Source organism: Vombatus ursinus, unplaced genomic scaffold, assembly GCF_900497805.2.
Source record: "Vombatus ursinus unplaced genomic scaffold, bare-nosed wombat genome assembly UNPS02014778.1, whole genome shotgun sequence".
Classification (NCBI taxonomy): domain Eukaryota; kingdom Metazoa; phylum Chordata; class Mammalia; order Diprotodontia; family Vombatidae; genus Vombatus; species Vombatus ursinus.
The window spans coordinates 4,267,021-4,291,078 of NW_020954556.1; the positions used below are offsets into that span (position 1 = coordinate 4,267,021).

The 24,058-nt window shown below is 38.6% G+C and overlaps 1 protein-coding gene and 1 pseudogene across 10 annotated transcripts in view; one reads left to right on the forward strand and one right to left on the reverse strand.

The window, feature by feature from the left end:
• The window catches only part of CSGALNACT1 (chondroitin sulfate N-acetylgalactosaminyltransferase 1), a 400,361-nt gene that overhangs the window by 57,415 nt on the left and 318,888 nt on the right, over positions 1–24,058 (reverse strand). For all 10 annotated transcript variants that reach the window (XM_027865511.1, XM_027865507.1, XM_027865514.1 and 7 more), the window contains one exon: positions 11,054–11,270. In XM_027865511.1, coding sequence (XP_027721312.1) covers positions 11,054–11,270 — 217 coding nt within the window. The remainder of the gene's footprint in view (positions 1–11,053; positions 11,271–24,058) is intronic.
• LOC114045480 lies at positions 20,180–20,603 on the forward strand (annotated as a pseudogene).

Below are 24,058 nucleotides of genomic sequence, written 5' to 3' on the forward strand. Positions count from 1 at the left end.
AGTGGAAACCAAAATTAGGTTTGATGCTTTAAGTGCCTGAGTACCTCCTTTGATCCTCATAACAACCTTGTGAGGTAAGTGTTATAGCTATTATCCCCATTTTACAGAAAGGTTAAGTAACTTGCCCATGGGCAAACAGGTAATAGGCATCAGAGGTGGGACAGAAACACAGATCTGTCCTGACTCCAAGTCTAGCAATTTTCCCACTGTGCCATACTGCATCTGTAGTACCACACACATACACACACACATCCATATGACAATTTGCATAGCTTCTGATGCAACAATATATAAAATATTAATAGAGATTATTTATTCACTGGGAGTTCTTCATTGTCAGTGAAATCACAAGTTAGGTCTCCAATTCCCAAAAAAGTATGCAATGTCAACATATCAAAGATCTATGATTTTGTCTGTGAGGCACCAATACAAATCACAACACAACCCATCTTTATACTTAGTAGATAAGTCCTCCAGAATTGTCTGAAGCTCAGAGAGGATAAGTAACTGGCCAAAGGTCATAAAGTTAGTTTGAGAGACATGATGTGAACTTAGATCTATTTGATTTCAAGTCCCACCACTCTATCTACTACACCACACTGACTCTACCAGCTCCCCTACTTTCTCTCTCTCTCTCTCTCTCTCTCCATATATATATAATATTTTATACATTTTCACTGTCATATGTATGTATATGTATATACAAACTTTAATGATACAGAGACTTTTACCACCATACTTTTGTATAAATAAAATGCACATACACATGTGTAAGCAAAATACATACCTAAATAATGTTACCATTCCACCATAAGCAAACTTGGTTTATTTTAATTTATAGCAGTGGTAATGAATTTGCGCAGCTCCACTTTCTCAACAAAAAATATTAGCAGAATGGGGTTAGAGATATTGTCTTTGGCCACAGAATAAAGTTAAAAGCAACTGGCTTGCACAGGAACCAGACCCATGACCCCAGCCATGATTCAGCTGAGGGAATGGATATGGATAAACTGAAAAGGGTTCTTTTTTCGAGGTACCATATTTTAAGGAGCTATATGCTAATTTATCTTTTTTTAATCTGGTATATAATGTCTCTACTTAAATTCTGACTGCTTTTCTGAAGAGCTGAAATGATGATTCCCACAGAATTCTGCAAAAGTAAGTACTAAGATTAACCTACTTTAGGGAAGCCTTTTTAGTAATGATTGCTGCACAGGTCAGATAGAAGCCCAGTCAGTTATTCTTGGGTCCCAGCTCTTAAGCCCAAAGTGTATGTACTACATGACTGAGAGAGGGCCTTGGTGCACTGTGACTAAATTGGTTTTCTGGATGTTTTAAATGCTAGTACTTGTCAATTTAAATGATAAAAGAAAAGTGAAGCTATAAGAAAAATTTTAATTTAAATATTCCCCTCCTTTCTCCCTCCCCCAGCTACTCCCCACCACGTGACAGTGACAATTCCAGGATTATGTCTCCATTCTCAAAGTCAGGTCCTGCAGTTCACAAGTGCACACAAATTTCTACATGCCTTCTTTTAGGGTTGTCATATAACTTCCCTCTCTCTATACTTAACAGCTAATACTTTAAAAATTACTATTATGCTCTGTAGCATTATACCAGGCAAAAACTTTGGCTCCAAGGAGGGAAAAAGCACACATGTTAGATTTGCAAAATATAAAAATGAAATTAATCTAACACACAGGATTTTCCGAAGAAGTAGCCAGAAAGGGATTGGTAATATCAAATCTTGAGCCAACCCATGAAGCTAAGACACATACATGCCGAAATTTAAAATGAATAGTGGCATCTGCAGGCTAACTTAACTTCTGAAATTGTATATGATTTGGACACTAAACTAAATGGTCACTCTTCCTCTCAAAGGCTGCTAAAATGAAATGATGAACTCCTCTGAATTGCTTTCATCTTAAGAGAAATGAAAACAAGCCATGGGAAGGCTAAACCCTCAAAATCCCTCTCCTAGCTGCTTCTGATATTTACTAAATATATAGACCATCTTCAGTCATCCTGATCTATATCAGGACCATTGGTCCCAGATAGCTCTGGAGGAGAAAGTGAGGCTGGTGACTGCACAGGGCTCCCTCACTCAAATCAAAGTCAATTGCAAGTCATGTCATCACCCCCCTGATGTCATATTTCTCTTTGAGATGAAGGAAAAACAACAACAATAACTATAACCCCCATAGTTAGTGTTCTTGGCCACATCAAACTTTCCCAGATCTCTTTTTCTAATGTCTCCTTAAACCCACTTTCCCTACCTATATTTTATCTATAATCTTTCTGACATTACTCTATCTGACCATAGACTCCTATCATTCCACTTCTTCCCATGCCCCACTTCTCCTAAGTCTTTTCTTTGCCCTCATCAAGACCTACAATTCTTTCACTCATCAGTACTTTTTCACAGCATTACTCCTACTCTGATTTTACTTTGCTCCTGCTCCAATCTCAACCCCAAAGTTAGTCATTTCAACTCTACACTCTGCTCCTGAATCTACTGATCCCTTGACCTATCACCATTCTACTTCTACCAAACATTAGCCCCTGGATTGTGTCCTCCATCTGCCTCCCCCACTCCTACTCATCAGAGGCTGAATACAATTGTGGGAAGTCTCACAATCATGCTGACTGGGTACACTGCAAATTCGTGCTAACACAATCTTTACTGGACCTTCATAACAACAATGCAGTCCTTTCTCCCCTTTCTAACTGACCTTGTTGCTTACTTTTCGGAGAAATTTGAAGCAATTTTATGTGAGATCCCTCTTCTCTGATTCTCTTCATTTCAGAACCTTTAACATTAATTCTCTCTATCTATCTCTCTGTTTGTCTCTCTCTGTGTCTCTGTGTGTGTCTCTCTCTGTGTCTCTATATGCGTCTCTCTCTCTTTCTCTCTCCCTCTCTCTCCTTTCTTCCTCCTTCCCCTACTCTTTCACAAAGAAGCATCCCTTCTCCTTGCCAAGACCAGCCTCTCTCCATATGCCCTTGATGATACTCACTCTCATCCTCTCCAGCATACTGCATCCTCAATCATCCCCTCTAAACTTCAACCTCTTCCTCATTGCTTCCCTACTGCCTTCAACCATGCCCAAATCACTCCTATCCTTAAATACCTCCGCTAGACCCCACCATCCAGTCTAACTATTTTCTTACCTTTCTCTTCCCTCTCTCAGGCAAACCCCTTAAGAAGCTGTCTATACCTTCTTCCTCCTCTTCCTCTCCCCTCAGTTATTTCCTTTGCAATCTGGCTTCCAACTGCATTGTTGTTAGTTGTTTAGTTGTTCTTCAGTCATGTCTGACTCTTTGTGACCCCATTTGGGGTTTTCTAGGCAAAGATAATGGAGTGGTTTGCCATTTCCTTCTCCAGCTCATTTTACAGATGAGGAACTGAGGCAAACAGGTTTAAGTGACCTGCCCAGGGACACACAGCCAGCAAGTGTCTATGGTTAAATCTGAACTCAGGTCCCCCAGAAACAGTGTTCTATCCTATGTGGCACCCAGCTGCCTCACTTAGTACCAACTTCCTAACAGTTATTCTGATTTCATTTTTTTCCAGTCCTAAGATCACTTTCCTTGGCAGGAAAGGTATAACAAAGGAGTTGAGCAGTTCTGCCTTCCCTCACCATCTCTTATCCCAAGTAGCAGTCCTATCCCTTCTTTATCTTCTTTTCCTAAAGATTTAACACACACACACACACACACACACACACACACACACACACCTTTTCTGTTATTTTTAGTCTTTCTTGCCAGCCTCTGCTCATTCATTAACACTTCCGACACTGGTCTTTTCTTAAAGGACTATGCCATACATTTGTATTCATAATGAATTACCTGATCTTGTTTCCATTTTCTGTACTTATCTTTTGTAAACCTAAATTGGTTAATGAGCTCCCTGAATATTTACATTGTTCAATTTACACAACTCCATCTTTTCCTCCTTATCTGTATTTTTTCTCTTTGTATCTTCAGAATTTTGTTTTTGAGAGCTTCTCATCCTTTTCATCCTTCCTCAAGAGCTTCCAAATTCTTCTGTACAATTTTGGTTCACGAGATATTACCTATTCCCTCTCTTAACCCTTTGAAGTCTGTTCTCCCCACATCTAGGCTACATGTCAGACCATGTCTGACTTTTCTATTGTCTACCACAAATCCTAAGACGTAGTGGTCACTTCCCCCCAATATTTCCACCAATTCCATACAAGCAATCAGTTTTTCTTTGTTATGGATCCAGAATAGACCTTCCCTTTGTTAATTGCTCTACCTGCTTAAAAAAAGGAAATCCTTATCCTTTATCATTGCAACAAGTAAAGAAATTATTGATACTTAAATGAGATCTATAACCAGTCAAAAGAACCCAACCTAATCATCCAAAGAGTATGAACCATGAAGATCTGTTGTCCAGATTTCAAGTAGTTTGATGAAAAACCCATTGAGTAGGTCCATTAATGCCTATAACTTTATCTAATGCTGAACACAAAAAATAAAGTGGCTCCAGAATTGAAATGAGACGGGGACTGGATTGCATTTGGGAAACTGTGCAGTGCAATAATGATCCTAGGTGTCATCTTCAAGTCTTCAGTCCCTCTCACATCCCATATAATCTAATTTGCTGTCAAGGCCTGTCATTTCTACCTTGGTCACAGCTCTTACATATGTCCCCTTCTCTCCCCTGACACTGCCACCACTCTGGTGCCCTCATCACCTCATGCCTGGACGATGGTAACAGCCTGCTGGTAGGTCTACCTGCCATAATTTCTGCCCACACCAGTCTATCTTCCCTTGACCTACCAATGATTTTCCTAGAGCACAGGCCTGATCATGTTATCCTCCTTAATAAACTCCCATGACTCCCTATTAACCCCCAGGATCAAATATAAAATCCTCTGGCTTTTAAGCCCGTTCATAATCTGGCTCCTTCCGACTTCTCCCGGCTTCTCACAGCTAGCTCCCCTCCATATACTCTGCAATTCAATGACTCTGCCTCCCTTACTGTTACTTACACATGACACCCCATCACATGCCTCTGTGCATTTTCTCTAGCTATTCCTTATGCCTGAAACTTCCTCCCTCCTCATCTCTGCTTCCCGGCTTCCCTGGCTACTTTCAAGTCTCAGCTAAAGCTCCACCTTCTGAAAAAAAAAGCCTTTTCTCACCCTCTTTAATCTTAATGCTGTCCCTGTGAGTTTATCCCGTCCCCCCACATTTTACTATATATGTGATATTTATATAGTGATATGTATGTGCGTGTGTGCATGCGTGCTTGCGTGTGTGTGTGTGTGTGTATGGTAAGGTCAAAGAGACAGCACTAAGCAGAGATGAGGAAGAAGGAAGTTTCAGACACGAGGAACAGTATATACATGCACACGCACGCTTACGCACATACACACACCATATGTGTGTGTAGACAGATAGATGGACAGAAGATTAAACTTGGCTGAGTTCAGTGGGTGCCTGTGATTTTACATATATATGTGTATATGTACAGTGTTCTTTGTATGTTGTCTCTTCCCATTTGACAATGGGAAGAGTACCTCCTTTGATCTTCATAACAACCTTGTGAGGTAAGTGTTATAGCTATTATCCCCATTTTACAGAAAGGTTAAGTAACTTGCCCATGGGCAAACAGGTAATAGGCATCAGAGGTGGGACTGAAAAACAGGTCTGTCCTGACTCCAAGTCTAGCAATTTTCCCACTGTGCCACACTGCATCTATAGTGCCACACACACACACACACACACACACCCATATGACAATTTCCATAGCTTCTGATGCAACAATATATAAAATATTAGTAGAGATTATTTATTCACTGGGAGTTTTTTGTTTTGTTTTGATTTGTTTTTTGCCATTCTTTGTATCCCTAATGCTTAGCACAGTACCCAGCACATACTAAGTACAAAACAAATGTTTGCTGAATGACTGAGATTCTCTCTGAAGCAAACAGCAACTTTTTAACATCAACATTCTTCTGGTCATGCAATAGGGCTACAAATCATGGAATTCCATAGTTTCTGAAGAATCAAAATTGTGGTTCATTCAAAAGGCAAAAGGAAGATATATGGCCATGAATTTATTTTGTTTCTCTCTATATGTATACTTCAGAGGTTTTGATTTTCTTTTGTTCTCAACTTTGCGGATGGGAAAGCGGGGAGTGAGTATGGGAAAGAGAGATGGTGAATTTTTGCTGATAGAAAAACATAAAATTTAATGTAAATAAAACATTCATAGGCAATGTGGGTACATAGGAAGCAGGGTAAAAGATATTTTCAAACTGGTATATAATCAAAAAAATGGGAATGGGGGAGAGGACAATCATGTAGCAAGAACAAACAATAATCTATGAACAACTCACATACTCCACTGGAACCCCGGTAGTGTCAAGAAAACTAGTGCTATGCTGGTTGTGAAGGACTGACCAGAGGAGATGGACAGGAGTCCCTCCTGCAGGATAATCAGATATGGATGGACCATAATCTGCACCATCCTGATGTGGACACTAAGCCACCAAAGTACGCAGAGAGGTAGAAATTAAAGATGTGGAAGAAAATCAGAATGCTAAGAGAAAGGGTGTTGAGAGAGAAGATAAACAAAAGGGCCTAGGGCAGATGCTTGGAGGACATTAATATATCGGGGCATAGGAGGAAGAACATGAACAGGCAAAGAGGACTGAGAAGAAATAGTCAGACAAGTAAGAGGAGAGCCAGATGGTACCGTGGTGTCAGGAGACCTAAGGAGAGAATGTCAGGAAAGAAGAGCATGGTCAGTGATGACAGATGCGGCAAAAAGGTCAAGGAGGATGCTCACTGAGAAAAGGTCATTGAAACTATTAATTAAGAAGTTGCTGCAGAACCAGGAGAACATTGTACACAGTAACAGCAACACTGTGTGATGATCAACTATGACAGACTTAGCTCTTCTCAGAAATACAATGATCCAAGACAATTACAAAAGACTCATGATGGAAAATGCTAGAAAGAACTATGGAGTCTGAATATAGATCGAAGCACACTACTTTCACTTTTTTTTGTTTTTTTTTTTCTTTCTTGTGGTTTTTCCCTTTTGTTCTGACTCTTCTTTTACAGTGTGACTAATGTGGAAATATATTTAATGTGATTGTACATGTATAACCTATATTAGATTGCTTGCTATCTTGGAGAGGGGCAGGAAAGGGAAGGAGGAAGGGAAAAAAATTTAGAACTCAAAATCTTATAAAAATGAATGTTGAAAACTATCTTTACATGTAATTGGGGAAAAATAATACTAAGTAGGGCGAAAATAAATTGCTGCTAACTTTATTTTTAATTAATTTATTTTTAGTTTTCAACATTCGCTTTTATAATACTGCTAACTCTAAAGAGGGCAGTTTGAATAGGTCACTGGGAATAGAAGTCAGATTGCTAGAGGTTTAAGAGTGAATGAGTAATAAGGAATCAGAGGCAATCAGTGTAGACTTCTATTTCAATCTTTTTAACAGTGAAAGTAAGGAGATAGGACAATGGCCAGGTCCAAGGAAAATTTTATTTAGGATTGGGTAGATGTGCGTATGTTTGTACACAGGGGAGGAGTGGACAGAAAGAGAGAGATTGGGGATATGAAAGCAGCAATGAATGAAACAGTGTCCCCAAGGACAGCAGAGGGGATATGCTCAAGTCTAAATGGATGGATTAGCCTTGAAAAGGATTGCAATCCCCTTCTCTGGGATTGGGAAGGAAAGGAATAAAGACATAGAGAGGTTTTCAGAAATAAAGGAGATGAGGCAGTTCATGACAGAGTAGCAGATGAGATCACATATTGAGAAAGAGGGTAGAGATGGATGGAGAAAAGAGGTTTAAAATAGCATTTAACCAAGGCTGGATCTACTCCACTTGTCAACACTGTCCCATTCAAGTGACCCTGTTGTTAGTTACTTGCATGCCTCATCATGGGTACCCACAGGAACCCAGGTAAACCTGAATCACATAAGTGAGAACTCAACCTCTCACAAGCACAGCTTCCAAGAGCCTAAGCAATGAGCAACCAATCCCAGTATTTCCATTACTTGGCTTGGTTTTCAGAACCAAATGTTACTCCCTTTGATCTTCCATATTACTTGAAACTTCTCAGCCCAGAGAACTTGATTTAGTACTAGAGATGTTAAAGAGGCACACTCAAGTCTCAGGGCAAACAAACAGATCCAGTTCTGACTGCCAACTATGGGTTCAGTCATTTACAAGGTAGAGGCTCCTGCCTGGAAGGCTGCCATTCCAAACATAAGACACAAAGGAAAAACAAAGAAATGCAAAAGAGAGGCCAGGGAAGTGGGAGAGAGAAATCATCCAGTATTAGCCTCTAATGATAGAAGAACAGCATAGAAAACCACTGTCAGTACTTGGGAGCCCAAGAGGTACTACGAGAACGCTCCAGTGACTGTTGCAATAATAGTAATAAAAAAAAGCAATATGATATTTAATAGCATTAGGAGTATTATAACTATTATATACTATTAGTAGTATAATAGTAGCATTTAGTAATAATAATAATAATAATAAATAATACTAACATTTATATAGTGACTGAAGGTTTGCAAAATGTTTTACATATGTTATCCCATTGGATGATCCTTACATCAACCTTGTAAGGAAGGTACTATTATTATGATCATTCCTATTTTATAGAAGTAAATAAATATTGATATATGCATAAAAATAAAAATTAAAGACATTAAAGAAAATAAGATTGCTAAAAAGAAGGGGTTTAGAGGCAGGAGTTAAGTAAGAGGGCCAAGGACAGAAGTTTGGGTGACATTAACATATAGGAGGCATAAGGATGAATAGGAACAGGTAAAGAAAACTGAAGAAACAGTCACACAAATGGGAAATTCCAGGTACTAAAGTCAATCTTATGGACTGCCTCATTGTTATTCCAGATTATATTATGGCAGAAGACCAAACTGCGAGCAGTCTTAAAGGATCTGCAAACTGTGGCCTGTGGAGAACCAATAATGCAATGAGGAATGATGTCACCTGCAAAACAGGAGACTAAGGGGAAACTTGATAACTGTCTTCAAATATTTCTTGGGATGTCATGCAGAAAAGAAATGATTAAAAAAAAAGCCCACATGGAGAGAACATCTTACAATTTACAAGGCATTACCTCAGAACAACCCCATTAAGCAGGAAGCACAAGGATTGCTATTCCCATTTTATAGCTGGAGAAGCCAAGGATGAGAGAGGTTGAGTGATTTGTCCAAGATCACCAGGTTAGTGAGCAGAAACACTGGCCTTCGTTGAACCCAGGTTTTGTGACTTCCAGGCCAGTGCTCTTTCCATGATGCTACAGGGAAATGACCCTGGATTTCTTTGGGGAAAAGAACATGACGACTGAAAGCTAATCATAAAAAGGCAGACTTGGCCTCAAAATAAAAAAAGAACTTTTTAACTAGAAACGACCAGCAAAGGAAAACGCCAAATGAGATAGGAAACTGCCTCCCACTAAAAGTATTCAACCAAAGTCTAGATGACTAGCCAATAAAAACTTTATAGAACATTTGGGCAAGTCTTAACAAGATGAAGTCCAGAATTTCTTCCAGTGCTAAGATTCTTCAGTCTTGATCTTAATGGTACCAAGGGCAGATTTAATGTTAAAATCTTGGAAAAACAGAAAAGCCTTGTTCCCTAGCTAGGGGTTAGCCACATGCTAGAAGTGCTAACAACTGCTGTTCTTCTGTGGTATTAATTGAGGTATAACTTTAAAGATAATCTAGTCCAATGCCTTCATTCCTTGGAGTTCTGAAGAGAAAATGCTACTTCCTCTCATAGAACAGATCCACAAGGCCAGCAGGAATTAGGATGAGGTTAGTCTGGGAGAACTTTGGGACAGCATAGAAAGTTCATGGCCATCTAGCCTGATAATGGCTAGATTTATTTTCTATAAATAATACTACATATAACTGATGGTTCTAGGATTTAATGTGTGGAAGACTTATAAAACTAACTTTCAAACAAGGTAAATGACATTAACCATAGCCAATGTTAGGTATACTTAAGGGTTAAAGAGTTTAAGTGTCTTATACATATTACCAGTCTCTTGAAAATAAAGTCTAAATTGTTATTGTTCAGTCATGTTTGACAATCTGTGACTCCATTTGGGATTTTCTTGGCAAAGATACTGGAGTGGTTTGCCATTTCCTTCTCCAGCCCATTTTACAGATGAGGAAACTGAGGCAAACAGGATTAAGTGACTTGCCCAGGGTCACACAATTAGTAAGGTTCTGGGACTGTATTTGAACTCAGGAAGATGAGTCTTCCTGGTTCCTAGGCTAGTGATCTACCCACTGCACCACCTAGCTATTAGACCCATTTAGACCCAAAGTCTAACTACTCAGCATAATTTTCTGGATTAATGAAATAGACCACAGGGCAAACAGAATCATTATTTATTCAGAAGCACAACCGCTGTGGGGACGTGGATTAGAAGAGGGAACAGATATTGATTTGATTAAATCTTGCTTCTATTATGGCCAGGGTCAGCAGATGGAGCTGGGCCCAATCTTGGACACAAGAAAGGTGAGAAGGTTCTTCTTTGCAAGCCCAGTTCTTACTTGGTTGCTTCCCAATCCGTCTTGCACCACACCCCTCTGCTTGCTAAAAACTTGGCACACTGCTCAAGAGAATATGGTGGCCCTTATTTAAAGAAAACTGGGGAGCCGTCTGGGAAGTGTTACTGACACATTTGCCTCCACTCTTTCAAAAAGTGGCAAACAGAGCAGGCTGAAGGCATCAGAACAGCAGGAGGTCTCACACCAGGCACTTAACTCCTGGGTAAAAAAGCAGCCCTTCCTCCTCCTTTCTATTGCCGAAGGTACAGGAATACTTCCTAGGAAATTACAACTTTGCTTAAGGGATGGTACATACAAGTTAAGCTTTGCGTGAAGAAAACAGACTTGGACAAGGAGAGAAAGAAATCTTTGTGTGGGAGGGAGGAGGGGGAAATGACATCAACTTCCTAATGTATATCCTGTTGAGAAAGATAAACACATAGAAACCAACCAACCTGAAGTTCTGCATGAACTGCCGGAACGTGTCCACCCTCTTTGCCAGGGGCACGATAACGTTGATAAGTGTGTCGGCCATGTTGAGTTTTTCATTTTTTACTTTCATGATGGGGCCAAATGGGCGGAACAAGACGAGTCGTTTGAATTCATGTTTTTGGTCTCCTTTGAACGTGAGCTCGTACAAAGTGCCTTTATCCTTTTCTGTTCTGTATATCCCTGTACGAAGAAGAGGATATGTTTTTGTTTTGTTTTTTTAAATATGAATACCTGGATGCTGGAGCAGCTTAGATAGCTGAGAATTAGTACAAAATCAATCTCTTTTTTTTTTTTGAGGGGAAAGAAATTTTTAAGATAAAAACAAAATTGTAAATTAATTTCTTTATCCTGGCATTTGCCCTGGCTGTCCCCCAAACCTGGAACTCTCTCCCTCCTCATTTCTACTTCTTGGCCTCTGGCTTCCTTCACATTTCAGCTGAAGTACTACATTCTTTTATTTTTTGCCTCTTTTCGTGAGGCAATTGGGGTTAAGTGACTTGCCCTGGGTCACACAGTGAATAAGTGTTAAGTGTCTGAGGTCAGAAAGTCCCACATTCTTTAAAAAGCCTTCCCTGGTCTTCCTTAATCTTAGTGCCTTTCCTCTAGAATTATCTCCAGTTTATCCTGTATATAGTTTATTTGCAGATGGTCGTTTGTATGTTGTCTCTCACATTAGATTGGGAGTTCCTCGAGGACAGGGAATGTTTTACTTCTTTCTTTGTACCCTTAGCACTTAGCACAATGTCTGGCACAGTAGATGTTTAATAAATATTTATTCATTGAATTGACAAAATAATTTTGATCTACAATACCCCTAATTGAAAATGTCATAAGAAGTACCAACTATTATGGATAATCCTTAGAAGTTATAAGTAGGCAGCATGATATAATGGAAAGAGCAATGGATTTGAAGTCAAAGGACCTAGGTTCAAATCCATCTGTAACTCAATACATGTGTGTCATAGGGCAAATCACCTAAGGTCCTCAGTTCTCAGTTTCCTCATCTGGAAAACAAGAAGGCTGAACTAGTTGACCTGTGAGGTCCCTTCCAGTTCTAAGTTTATGATCCTATGACTAAAATATTTATGATTGAGCCTTGCCCTTGAACATTCTGGATTTGGTTTGGGTCTTCTGCAGGAGGGTCAGAAACAACTCTTACAGCTACCGCCATTTTTGTCATGATAGCCCATGTCTAAGAGGATGACAAAAAAAATAGGAAAAAGTGTTGTTGTTTTTTATCCCTCATACTCAATCTGAGAGATTCAGCTAGCAATATTCACAGTACAGGCTAGTGCACGCATATTCTGCCTCATTCCCAAGAGCCTTCCTGATGTCAGGATTCCACTAGGCCACATTTCCCCAAAGACAAAGAATTTTTCCATCCATTCCTTACATTCCACCCTCCAAAGCAACCACAATAGAGCAGCAGCAATGGCTACACAGAGATCTGTGCGCATTAATAGATGAATTACTGAAATATTAAACAATATGCTCCATAAGATCAAGGACTATGACTTACATAAATTTTCCATCTATGCCAAATACCTAGAATATGTATCTTCCCACAGTAAAGAGTTTAAAAATTCCCTAAATTGAATTAGGGTGGATGGACAATGATAATGGGCAATGGAAAGAAGGCAGAATTACACAATTCCCATTTTGTGCCTGTATTCTCTACGAAAGGAAATGATTGCAAAAACAGTTCATGAGGAATTGAAACCCAAGATAGTGGTAACAGTCATAGAGAGCTTAGTTACCTTCAAAGATCTCAAATAAGTAGACCCAGAAGAACTATGAGCCACATGCCAGTGTACTGAAAGAACTTGAAACTCAGAGTTGAAAAGGACTTCGGAGACCATATACTCCAACCCACATCCGAGTAGAAATTATCTTAATAACAATATCATCATCATCATCATCATCATCATCATCATCATCATCATCAAGTACTTTAAGCCTTGCTAAGCATTTTACATATAGTATCTCATTTGATGCTCACAAAAAACTTCATAAGGTAAGTGTACTTATAAGTACTATTCCCATTTAATAGGTTTTAAGAGAGCACCCAGGCCAGCCATATTTACTCCTTCATTCCTCTCCGGTTTCTGCTCCTGCATTTCTTCCTGTCTCTTTGGGCTTCTTTCTCTGCCATGCTCCTGTACCCTTCACCCCTTTTCAACTGCCTTTTATGTGTTTCATCCTCCTTTAGAATATAAGCTCCTTAAGAGCAGGGACTAAGTTTCTATTTGCTTCTATCCATATTCCCAGCACTTACCACAAAAACACAGTAAGCACTTAATGAATGCTTGTTGGTTTGGCTTGACTTGACTACAGACCAGGAAACTGAGACTGAGAAAGTTTAAGTGACCAGCCCAGGATCACACAGCTAGTAAGTACCTGAGGCAATACTCAACCCAGGTCTTCCTGACTCCAAATCTGACATTGTCAATGAGCCTCTATCTGATTAACTCCCATGATGGGAAGCTCACTACTTTATGATGCAGCCTAGTCCACATATGGAAGGCTCAAATAGCTATGAAGCTTCTCCTCATCTCAATCTGAAACACATCTCTCTGCAATGTGTACATATTGATCCTAGTTCTGACCTCTGCAGACAAACAGAACACGTCCCTGCAGATGGTTTTTGGTCTTCCTACCCTCCAAGTTTTATCTCCTTCACACTAAATCAGCTTCACCAGTTCCTTCCATCTGATACTTATACTTCATGCTTTTCAGTCCTATTACCATCCTGGTCTATCCTCCTCTGATGACAGTGCAGCTTTTCAATGTCCTTACTAAAATGTGTCACCTAATAATTGAAGAAATACAAATTAAAATAATTTGGAGGTACCACCTCACACCCATCAGATTGACTAAAATAACAGAAAAGGAAAAGGACAAATGTTGGAGAGAATGTGGTCAAATAACTACACTAATGCACTGCTGGTAGAGCTGTGAACTAGTCCAACTATTCTGGAGAACAATTTGGAACTATGCCCAAAGGGCTATAAAAACTGTGCATTCACTTTGACCCAACAATACCACTAAAAGGTCTGAAGGACCTGAAAGAGATCAAAGGAAAAGGAAAAGGACCTATATGTACAAAAATATTTATTCTTTTTGTGTTGGCAATGAATTGGAAACTGAGTTGATGCCCATCAATTGGGGAATGGCTAAACAAATGATGGTGATGGAATACTATTGTGCAGGAAGAAACGATGGAGGGGATGGTTTCAGAAAAAACTTGGGAAGACTTGTATGAACTAATGCAAAGTGAAATAAGGAGAATAATGTACACAGTAACAGCAATATTATAAAGATAAACAACTGTGAAAGACTTAGTAACTCAGATCAATACAAAGATCCACCAGAAGTCCAAAACATTCATGATGAAAAATGCCATCCATCTCCAGATAGTGAACTGATAGACTCAGAATGCAGACTAAAGCATATTTTTCCTTTATTTTCTGCATGACTTCATATGTATAATGGGTATCATATTTCTTACCATCTCAGTGGATGGTTAGGCAAGGAGAGAGTTTGAAACTGAACCAAAAAAGAAAAACTATGGGCTATGAGCTATGATCAAGGCTTGAACTAGAAAAATAGACTATTTTTCAAATGTACACTTAACATCCAATGTGATCAAAATATGGTTTCATGATTAAAAGCCCTTTAAAATATGTATCAAATCTTTTAAATTCAGTAACTAAATTGTGTAAAACAAATGACTGCAGCAAAAGAGGCTATATTTCATGATAAGCATTTTGAAGGTATAAAAAATTGTAAGGTGTATTGTATGTCAATTAATTTTACAATCATAAATAAATAAATGGAGTTGGGAGGGGAAAGAAAAAAAGTGTTACCTAGAATTAAGCATGATACTAGAAACCTGATCTGACCAGGTCAGGGCTCATTGGGATTATTAAAGTCAATATTATTTTTTCTTGAAGACTAATGTTGTGAGCTGTTATATAAATATTAAAATATTATATATTAATAAGTAGCTGTTATCACCATCAAGCTTTAGTTAATGCAATGTAAGAATGCTTTAGCTCTAGGGGCTGTCACATCACATTTGTGACTCATATGATGCTTGTAACTAAAGAAAATCTCAGGTCTGTTTCATATTAATGATTGTGCATAATATGTCACCTGTTCTTGTAATTAGATAGATGAATGTTTTAAATCCAGGTATATAACATTAAATTTATGCCTATTAAATTTTATCACATTAGATTCAACCCATCATTCTAATCTATTGAAACCTCTTGGGTCCTGATTCTGTCATCCATTATAATGGCTATCACCCTCAGAGCCATATCCTCCATGAATTTGACAAGTATGCCATCTATTTCCTTAACCAAGTCATTGATTTTTTTAAAAATTTTTAAAATTTAAAAAAATAATAATTTTTTTAAAATTACTGTATAAAACAGGACCAAGGACAGAGCCCCAAGGCATTCTCCTATAGACGTTTAAGTCATCATTGATTCATTAGCACTGCTTTTTCATGTTCCTGATTCCCTTTCCCAACCAATGTAAACCTAAAGCCCTTAGGGTCACAATGTCATTGTTATTCTTGGGCACTGACTGAGCAGGAATGTTGGTTTTTTCTTGAAGAGATGAGAGCACCATCTCCCTTTCTAGCCATACTTTCAGAAGCAAAACAAAACAAAACAAAACAAAAAAAGCCTTTCAAGGTAAAAGATAGGGAGGAAAATTTCTCTTTGTATCTCACCCCTGGATAGGCTAAATAGAACTCTTGGCTGAATATTTTTGAGAGGGGTGCCAGCAAACAAATTTCTGCAGGGATTTCACACAAACAGCTGAGGGGGAAAAATCAGACTGAGGTGAAAGAAATAGGCAAATTCTCTGAGCAGCAGCCATATTTCTTTTTGAAACACATCAGGACAATGTGTGCAGGAGAGCCAAAAACCATCAAAATCTTAGAATATAGGTAGAAGACTAGACAAGAGGTGAGTACAAATCAAGAGTCCAGAAAGTAAGGCGTGTTACAGTGAATGGAAGGTGAATTCTGCAATAAATACAGTACTCAATTACATACTGATTTAAGATTTACAATGCATTTTCCTTGCAACCTCTTAAGATAGATAGTATATGTATTCATTATCATTATTTTACAGATGGAGAAATTTCAGGAGTCCTCGTGAAATTATGTGATATGTTCATGGCAACTTAGTCATTGCTAGAGTCAGAAAGACCTGAGATCACATACTTCTGATACTTACTACGTGTGTGACCCTGGGCAAGTCACTTAACCTCTGTTTGTCTCTCTTTCCTCACCTGTAAAATGGAAACATTAATAGTTCCTACTTCCCAGGACTGTTGTGGAGATCAAATGAGATATGAATTACAAAGTGCTTAGCACAGTGCCTAGCATGTAGTAAGTGCTACATAAATATTAGCTATTATTATTAGTAGTAGTACATAAGAGGTATATTTTGAATTCAGGTACCTCCTGACTACAGTACTTTTCCTTTACATTATATTGTCCCTCCAGCCCAGTGGTTTCCATTTAATGATTCATGAACACTTTGAGAGTTTGCTATGATGGACTTTGCTCCAAAAATTCTTTACTGGCACCTTAGGCAGTAAATAATTGCCCAATTATATTACAAATATATATGGATTTTTTTTTCTCTATGACAAACAAGTTTGTGCATGCTTGAAGCAATATTGACTTGTTTTTACAGTAATTCAAAATTGTAATGATCATGTACCCAATGATTTTGGTGTTCAAGCAGTGATTACAGCAAACTCTAACCACTTCTGACTAAGTGCAATATGTTCTTACAGTTTCTCCACCTGTCATCAAATTGTTTCCAAACCATCACAAGGGTTCAGCAATCAAATACAAACTGATTCCCAGTGGATGGGTCAGACATGTGTATATCCCCATTTGCTTTCTGTACAGTGCACCATAGTAAATTCCTCATTCCCCTTTGTTACCCTATAATTGTACTTCATCAGTTGTGATCATGTGATCAGGATGTTATAAACATTTTCATTTTTGCAGCACAAATATCAAGCTATTTGAAAACCATGATAGCTAGCCATTACAAGCCAACTTGAAATGATCTGGGAAAATCACAACCATTTGTCAGAAACAAACCTGATACTGCCTCTCATCACGGTACTGTTTCCTGAATTAAACGTATCTTCTGCTTATGTTACTATTCTTCTAACTGGAAGACTTTCAAATGAACTGATTGGCAATGCTGGTCAGTAATTTAGTAGAGTTTCTCTGAGAGTGTAGCTAATTGGTCTGCCAGTTGTAGAAGTGAAGAAAGTCATATCTGAAAAGATTCTTTCCTTATAAAGTTTAATGTATTCTCTCTCTCTCTCTCTCTCCCTCAAGTATAAATAAACAAACAAAAAACGTGTAAATACACACTTGTTAAAAGTGAAGTAATATATGCAACTACATTTTAAGTATATTTATCATTTAATACAACACTTATCATTAGTCAGTAGAAAAGTAAACCATATTATAACTAGTTATTCATTTTCATCATTTGGTTAGATAGTTAAAATTTTTTAAATAAATTTTCATCTCTCAACAAGAAAACTGGTAAAATTCTCCTAACATTTTCTACTACATATCTGTGTGAGCAAGCATGTTCACTTTACTCTTGCTTTAAATCAAAATACTGAAAAAATTCTATACATAAGAAGATTTAAGACTGTGTTTGTATGCTGAGTCAAATTTTGCAAACCTTTGTTCAGATATAAAAGTCCAACATCAAATTAAGTTCAAATGTGATTATTATCTTATATTAAACATTTTCCAAATTGGAACGTATTTCATTAAAAATGTTATTTATATTTAACAAAATCTATAAAATAAATTGGACATGAAGTCTTACAATAATAGCAAGCATTATGAGGTCTTGCTAGATTACTTTTAATTCTTTCAGAATGTCCCACATAAAATATTCATAATTATTTTGCAATTAGAGTTTTATAATTTTATATTTAGAATTTTAATAATCATAAGGATAGACTTATAGGTTTTATAATTATGTAAAATAAATTTGAATTTGAAGTTTGGGATGGCAGAAGTTATCATTGTAGTTATTGTTGTTGTTTGTCCTTCATTTTCAAAGGGGGACCAATGACATCACAGATAATATCTTGACTTGTGGGTGAACTGGATTTAAGTGAGGCAGAGTTACGCAAAGTCATCAGCTTCACTCTCCCTTCCAGAGTCACTGAAGTCTGGTGGCAGGACAAAAGCCAAAATGACTGGTGATGGCTCGGGATGCAGTGGCTGACCTTGGCATCTTTAACATCTGACCAAGATCTAAATGCTCCCCAGCACCTACTTTAGCTGCCTTCATGACTGGTGGAATAAATTGTTCTCATCTGCCTATTGTGCTAGGGGATATCGTCACATGACTGGGGAAGACATCCCCCTAACTCACTGACAGGTTTGAGGCCTGTTGATTACCCTCAACCAGGTTTATCCCGTCGGCCAAGATGGTTTTACTGCATTGTGACCACTGTGCATGTCAGAGCTTTTTGAAGCCACAGGCGAGAGTCGGGTGAAAGGTAGACACCAAAGGTGGATGAACAGCCCTCAAAAAGCACTTAATGAATAAACCTAAAAGAATATTATGAGTAGTCTATCAAAATACCCTAGGGGTTCATGACACATTTTTTGTTATTGTTGAAAGGGGCTGACTAAACAAATATAAAAAAATACTGGGAACCACTGCTCTAGACCAAACTCCCTTACCATTTATCTTTAGGCATGTCTGAGAAATGACTGCAGTTAAAGCATAAGCTAAACCAACCTGAGCACAAAAAGCCCAGCAATAACTCAGGATTAAATCGTTTCCCTCACCAACACTCCACCAAAGAAATTACAGATCCTAATTGGCACTGACTCCACCCACTGCTATAAAAACTCAAATCAACGTTCACATAAGGGAGAAAAAAATCTGATCTCCTAAGGGAAAAGTGTCCACTTACTGTGGAGATCAGAGACACCAATTTGTGGGTCCACTGGGAATTCCCTTGAAAATGATCACTGAAAACAGAAGCACGGGTTCATAATAGCAAACTGACAGTTCTACAGTCTATCAATCCAACAGGAGTGTCCTTATCTATTAGACAACTTGTCTGTCCACAATACTGACCAAATCTTCCATGACAAAACACAAAATCCAAGGAAACCATCAACCATGGAATGCTCCAGACAACAGTCTTGACTAATGTGTGGCAAGCTTCAGGATGCACTTAATATTCCCATTTTTTGGCTCTCCTTGAAATGTGAAGATTACTCATTCTTGGAGGAAGAAAACAGTAACAGACACCCTCCTAATCCTACTAAAGAAAGGTCTGAATTACCAATAAAATTATGACTATCCATTGTCCTTATTCCATCAGAGAAAATGTAATAGAATGTGAGGTTCCCAGCCAAGAGATGCACTGTACATTCTGTCTCCTTAGATTCCAAAGTGCAAGTCAACAGATAGATATGGCTCTGGCCCAAGGATCAGTAAATATAGCATAAAGTCAATGGCATCATTCCTGGTGGCATTGTGTATATGCACTAGAAATGTCACATGTTGACTCCAGTAAGATTTCTGCTCTGGGTTCCTCATGTGCTCAACAAGGCATGATTAAAAGCCTTGGGCTGCAGATGTCCCTGATAATGTCATTCTAGACTTTGTGATCCTTGCTAAAGTCAATACTTCCTAGAAGAACCTGTTCTCCAACATGCTATCTTGGTCAGAGTAGACACCTAGACAGGGAATCCACACACAGAGAAATTCTCTCACGGGATTTTAGTATTTGTAGAAAATTTCCACTTCCTAGTTGGGTTTGCCTGTGTATTCCAGATAAAATGATCAGTCACCACTGGGATGTGGCTTAACTGTTTATCATCTCATTCCAGAGATTTATTGAACGTAAATTCCAAAGACGTGGTGCTTTTACCATCAATTGCTTCGTAAGCTCTGTTCCAACCTAGTAAAGTACTCTATTTCACAGCTCTGTCTTCTGCCATTGTCCCTACACTAAGTTATCCTTTAAAGAATGCAGCTTGTTCCCTCTTCCAGTGGCGGACCTGACAGAAATTAAAAATGGTTCAGCGTCTGACATATTGCCATAGGCTGTCCTACAATACAGCTTCCAACAAAACTAGGCTGTCACGAATCCAAGGTAACAGAATTGTTTACCTTTATACCAAGAAAGTAGGGAAAGCACCAAAATCAACCTGTGGTGTGTGCCCAGGAAGACTTCGAGGTGTTCGTGCAGTGAGACCTAAAGTTCTTATGAGGCTGTCAAAGACAAAAAAGCATGTCAGCAGGGGCTTATGGTGGCTCCATGTGTGCAAAATGTGTCTGTGACAGGATCAAGCATGCTTTCCTGATTGAGGAGCAGAAAATTGTTGTGAAGGTGTTGAAGGCACAAGCGCAGAGTCAAAAAAAGTAAATAAAAAGGATATGTTTTTTGAATAATAAAGAAAATTAAAATGTGAAAAAAAAATAAAAAATGCAGCTTGAATCTTCAAGATTTGCTCCCTTGCTCTTTGGTTTGAATGACTTCTTGTAGTCCAAGATCATGCTGTTCCTACCCCCAATCATCCATGCACAACTGGCAAAGAGGACAGGTTTAATGATACAACATTCACAAACACTGATGATGGAAATCCCCAATTCTCTGCAGCACTTTTATCCAACTATGGCCCAGCTCCCTAAGTATCACAGAGAGCCTTCACCCCTTCATCAGGTATTACCACAGTTTCCATCTCAACTGGCTTCCAGGACAGAGCATTTGCATCTTCATTAGTTTTCCTCAGCACATGATGAACTAAGGCGTGGCTAGTTCTATTACTGATCTCTGGCAGGCAACATCCAAATTGGCATTGCTCAGAGTATAGGTCAATGGATTGTTACCTGTCCATTCTCTGCATTTAGTCCCATGTGTATAGTCTGTCCTGTGGCCCAAGATCCCCATAAACTTATACCATGATCTCACCACCCAAGTTGTGTCTCAGGCATGCTTCCTGTATGTCCAATGGTCACTGGGAATCTCTCCAGTGTTTCTGACATTACCCTGTGCTGCTCATCCCAAGCTTAGGGTCCCTACAAATTCATGTGGCAGTCTCTCTGCCTTTGTGGCATCGAAGGCACACTTCCACCTATCTATCTGACCTTCTTCTGACATATTTCCTGTCTTGGCAACCTCAGACTCACCAGGAATATGAAAGCTACCAACTCTGACCTGTTGCCATCCAGAAGCTGAGCTGGGGGGAGGGAGAAGGGGTAGGAAGGATCCAATTCAATAAGCAGAGTGGCTTCTACTCTGTACTATGCTACAAGCTCACTCTCCATGCTTATCTCTCTCTGGACTGTTCTGTGTATCTTTCATTAGATTGTAAGCTTCTTGAGGGCAGGGACTTTTACCTCTTTTTGTACACACAGAACTTGGGCACGTGCCTGGCACATAGTAGGCACTTAATAAACGTTTATGGATATATTGAGATGCAAAGCTGAAAGGGATCTCAGAGGTCATTCAGTCTAAACCCTTTATTTTACATATAAGGAAACTGAAGCCAAGAAGACTAAGGGACTCACCCATGGTCACACAAGTAGTAAGCATCGGAGGTACAGTTCATACCCAGGCCCCCTGATTTCAGAGCCCATATTATGGGGCAAGATACTTATGATAACAAATATTCCCACCAATGCCCAGAACACATCCATATTTTCTAAGCTAGTCTGTCAATTCTAGTTTAGGTGGAATATGTGTGTGTGTGTGTGTGTGTGTGTGTGTGTGTATGTACACATGTGTATAACCCCCATTCTACCAGGTATATATATATGTGTGTGTGTGTGTGTGTGTGTGTGTGTGTATGTATATATATATATATATGTATGTATATATGTAAATTTCTTGGAATTTCCACCCAAACAAGTTTGATGATTTATATAAGGAAAAGAGAAACCACTTAATAGGTCATGGAATAATAGAAATATAGATGTAGAGTTGGAAGGAGCCTTAGAGACCACTGAGTCTAACTGCCACATTCTATATATGGAAAAATTGAGGCCCAGAGAGATTAAAGAACAGGCCCAAGATCTCACTGATAGCAAGTGGTGGTGTTTTATCACATGCCCTTCTAGGAAGCCAGAGCAAAATAAAATTTATCTGCCACGTTTTTTCCCCCTTTTCTGCCATGACTCTGGCAAAAGCCAGAAACCAGTACATCCTTTTATACAAATCCTCTCCCTGTAAGGAATTACTCTGATTTTCTCTCAACCTGGGCTAAAGAGGCATGATGCAGTTTCAGAAACTAAAACTAAAATAAACAAGAATTTTAAAAACACTATCTAGAGTCAAATCCCAGCCCTGGAGAAGATGACCCCTAAGATCTTTTCCATCTCTAAGTCTTCGATCACAAGAAGGGGCAAAGCTGGAATTAATTCTAACTCAGACTCCAAGTTCTTTATACTAAACACTGGGTTCTTACCCTTTTTTGTGTCATTGGCTCCTCTGGCAGTCTGGTGAAGCCTACGAATGGACCCTTTCTCAAAATAACATTTTTAAATGCGTAGAACAAAATATGCAGGATTATAAAGGAAACCAATTATAGTGAAAATAGAGATATGATTTTTCTTTCCCATCTGAGTTCATGTACATTCTGAAATCTATGAACCAAGGTTAAGAACCCATGCGCTAAATTATGCTGTTTCTTGAGTAGAAATTTCAAATATTACACTTTTACTACTCTGGAATCTATAGCAGGTTTGTTAGTGACAATCTATGTAACCACTAATACAAAAAAACCCGACAACCCCAAAACCTATATTAGTGGCAAAATTAAACTTTATTTCACTAATACCTTTTCTTAAATTTCGTCAAGAAAATGACATTCCCTATTGTTGATTCTTTCTTTTTCCTCTTTTCTTTTTTCAGTTTTTGGCTTTTGCAAACAGACTAGAATTACTTTTAGTTTTAGAGTTCTTTTAACTTTGTTCCTCGACTATGTATTAATATAAGATTAGCTTCAAGGAATCATTAAATTAATGTCAGTTCTCTACTTGCCATAATTAATCCTAAATGGTGTTATTCAAGGTAGTTCTTATGCAAGGCTCAAAATAAATGAACACCTTACATCCTTTGCAGCCAAAGGTATGTCTCAGAGGTGATCAAAAGATAGGCATAAAAACCACAGAAACTCACCTGGAAATCATATTCCTCTGAAAATTACTGAGAAGTATTTACCTAGTAGGTTTCTTTTTTCTTTTCTGGCCCATTTTTTTTAAATGTCTTGGGTCTGCTGTCAATAAAAACATCTGTTCCCAAGCTGGCCAAACAGTATTTTATCTGTGATAACCCAGAGCCCTCACTTCAACACTGCCCATCTTGGGCTGGTGACAGTAAGATCATGCCAAAAAGCATTTGGTTTCTGGGCGTGGAGCAAAGCATGTGTCTGTGTGCCAAGTGAGCTGTCGTGGATTGTGCAGTGGTTTTTTTGTACTAATTAAACTACTTATGGCTAATGATCAGATGGAATAGAGACCAGAGTATGAATGAACACTTTCTCCCAGATTTGTATCCCCAAAAGTCCCTTGAAGAGGAGACACAAAGCTACAAGTTACAAAGAATTAGGAAATGCACAAGTTTGCTGTGTGAATGATTTACCTCCAAGGGCATTAACAGAATCACAGAATAGGTGGTGGTGGGGTGTCTCTGAGAACAACTACTGAAAGTCACTATCTGAACAAACGTTTCTTCCACAAGATGCCCAAGGGATAATCATTCAGTCTCTGGTTGAAAACCTCCACTGAAGGGAACCCAATACCTGAGGTGGTATCCCATTTTGGTTCTAGTCAGCTCTAATTATTAGAAAGTTTGTGCTTTCATTAAGCATACATTTCCAGCTTACTGCTACTCTCTTCAGTTATTAAGAACAAAAGAACATTGGCTTT